Here is a 1,770-nt window from a genome sequence, read left to right as displayed (position 1 = left end):
AAAAACCAAAAAAAAAAAAAAAAAAAAAAGAACAAAGATCCGCTTGCCTCTGCCTCCCGACTGCTGGTATTAAAGGTGTGCACCACTACTGCCTGGCCCAAAAATTTTATTTAAACGATTTATTTGCATGCGCATGTGTGTGTGTTTAAAACGTCCTCCTCTTATCTGTCCATTCTTAGCCTGCATATAATTTCATTTGACACTCGTGATGATCTTATATTGCAAGCGCTATGACTATCCCTAGTCTACAATGGTGGGAGCTGGGGATGCAGCTTGAGACCACTTGCTTAGCATGTTCAGTGCCCTGGGTTTCACCATTAGAAGCCAGGAAAGAAAGAAGATATAAAAGAAAGGGGGAAAATGAAAGGAAGAGAGACTGGAGAGATGGCTCAGCAGTGTACACTGAGCACGTATACTGTTCCTGCAGAGGACCCGGATTCGGTTCCCAGCACCCATATCAGACATTCACAACTGCCTACAGTTCCAGGGGATCTGATGCCTCTGGCTTCCATTAGGCACACTTGCACACACACAGTTAAAATAAGGTAAGTCTTATTTTTAAGAAAGGAAGAGAAAGGGAAGGAAATGAAAGGAAAGAAGAAATAGCGGCTTGGAGAGCCAGGGACTGGCCCCGGCCTGCCATATACCGTCTCTCACGCTTGTCTCTGTGTTCTTTCTTTTGTGCTCGCCTCATAGCCGTGTTACATAAACAGGGTAGGATCTAGAGAGGGATTCACGTGGATGGCTCTCCAGCTTCTCCCCATGCCTACAGACACTCACGTTGTTGGCTTCTCGGACCAGCCTCTGTTCGTTGTACAGAATGTGCCGGATACAGCGAACCAGCTCCATGGGGCAGCGGTCGTACATGTTCTGAAAGACAACAGCAGGAACCACCAGTGGCCACCTGGTTCTGACCCCACCACCTTCCTTACCGCACCCATCCCTCAGCCTCAGCTCTTCCCGGGAAGCCCCAAAATTATCAGACACCTCTAACTCTCCTTTGTCCTTCTTCCCCCCTCCCCAGCTTCTTACTAGGTTTACAGTAACTTAGAAACTAACAATCTAAACACAAAGCACGCCCAGCCTCCCACCAGTTTTGACTCTCTGAAGCATGGAACTCCTATGACAGAAACTCAAACGGTTCTCATGTCATGGATGAGAAAAATGATGTTCAGATAGGCTAGGCGTATGTCCTGAGGCAAGTGTGTGTGTGTGTGTGTGTGAGAGAGAGAGAGAGACAGACAGACAGACAGACAGACAGACAGACTTGGGGCGTCTGATGCCAACATCAAGGTACTTCGCACTAGGCACCTGGTCCTGGGTTCCTATTTTGTTTCCCTTCAGGTTTCTGATATTTCTTCCTTTTTCTAGGATGAGCTTTTATCCCTGCCCCCCCCCCAGCCCTGCATCCCGCCGTTTGGATGTAAGAGGGGCTCTCTAAGAAATACAAGTGAATTCCGATAAATGCTTGACCATGAACGCCACCCACATCCCTTTCCTGCTTCCATAAACTCGCTGCCCCTCCATAGAAAGGGGAGGTTACTTTCTCATTCTAAGCCCTTAATTCAAAGCCTTTTACCCCATTCTTGCTCAGGGGAGATTCTGCCTCTCTTCAGCCACTCTCTTGCCTCTAAATGAACCCCAAGGGGAATGGCTGCTTGCCTTACCCCTCATTTCTAGACTCTACCAGTCTTCCTTTCTCCAGTGAAGGCTCCACCTGACTCGGTTTCTTTCCTTCTCTACTGCTTGATCTGTCCATAGTGCCGCTTC

General features: G+C 48.0%; 1 protein-coding gene across 1 annotated transcript in view; it reads right to left on the bottom strand.

The window, feature by feature from the left end:
- LOC101987385 (signal transducer and activator of transcription 5A) overlaps positions 1-1,770 on the bottom strand; it is a 22,869-nt gene that overhangs the window by 19,399 nt on the left and 1,700 nt on the right. Inside the window, exon 4 of the mRNA XM_005369029.3 lies at positions 781-878. Within this exon, the coding sequence (XP_005369086.1) occupies positions 781-878 (98 nt within the window). The remainder of the gene's footprint in view (positions 1-780; positions 879-1,770) is intronic.

Source organism: Microtus ochrogaster, unplaced genomic scaffold (assembly GCF_000317375.1).
Source record: "Microtus ochrogaster isolate Prairie Vole_2 unplaced genomic scaffold, MicOch1.0 UNK44, whole genome shotgun sequence".
Lineage (NCBI taxonomy): Eukaryota > Metazoa > Chordata > Mammalia > Rodentia > Cricetidae > Microtus > Microtus ochrogaster.
The sequence above is the reverse complement of the archived record's forward strand: the minus strand, read 5'-3'. Positions and strand labels throughout refer to the sequence as shown.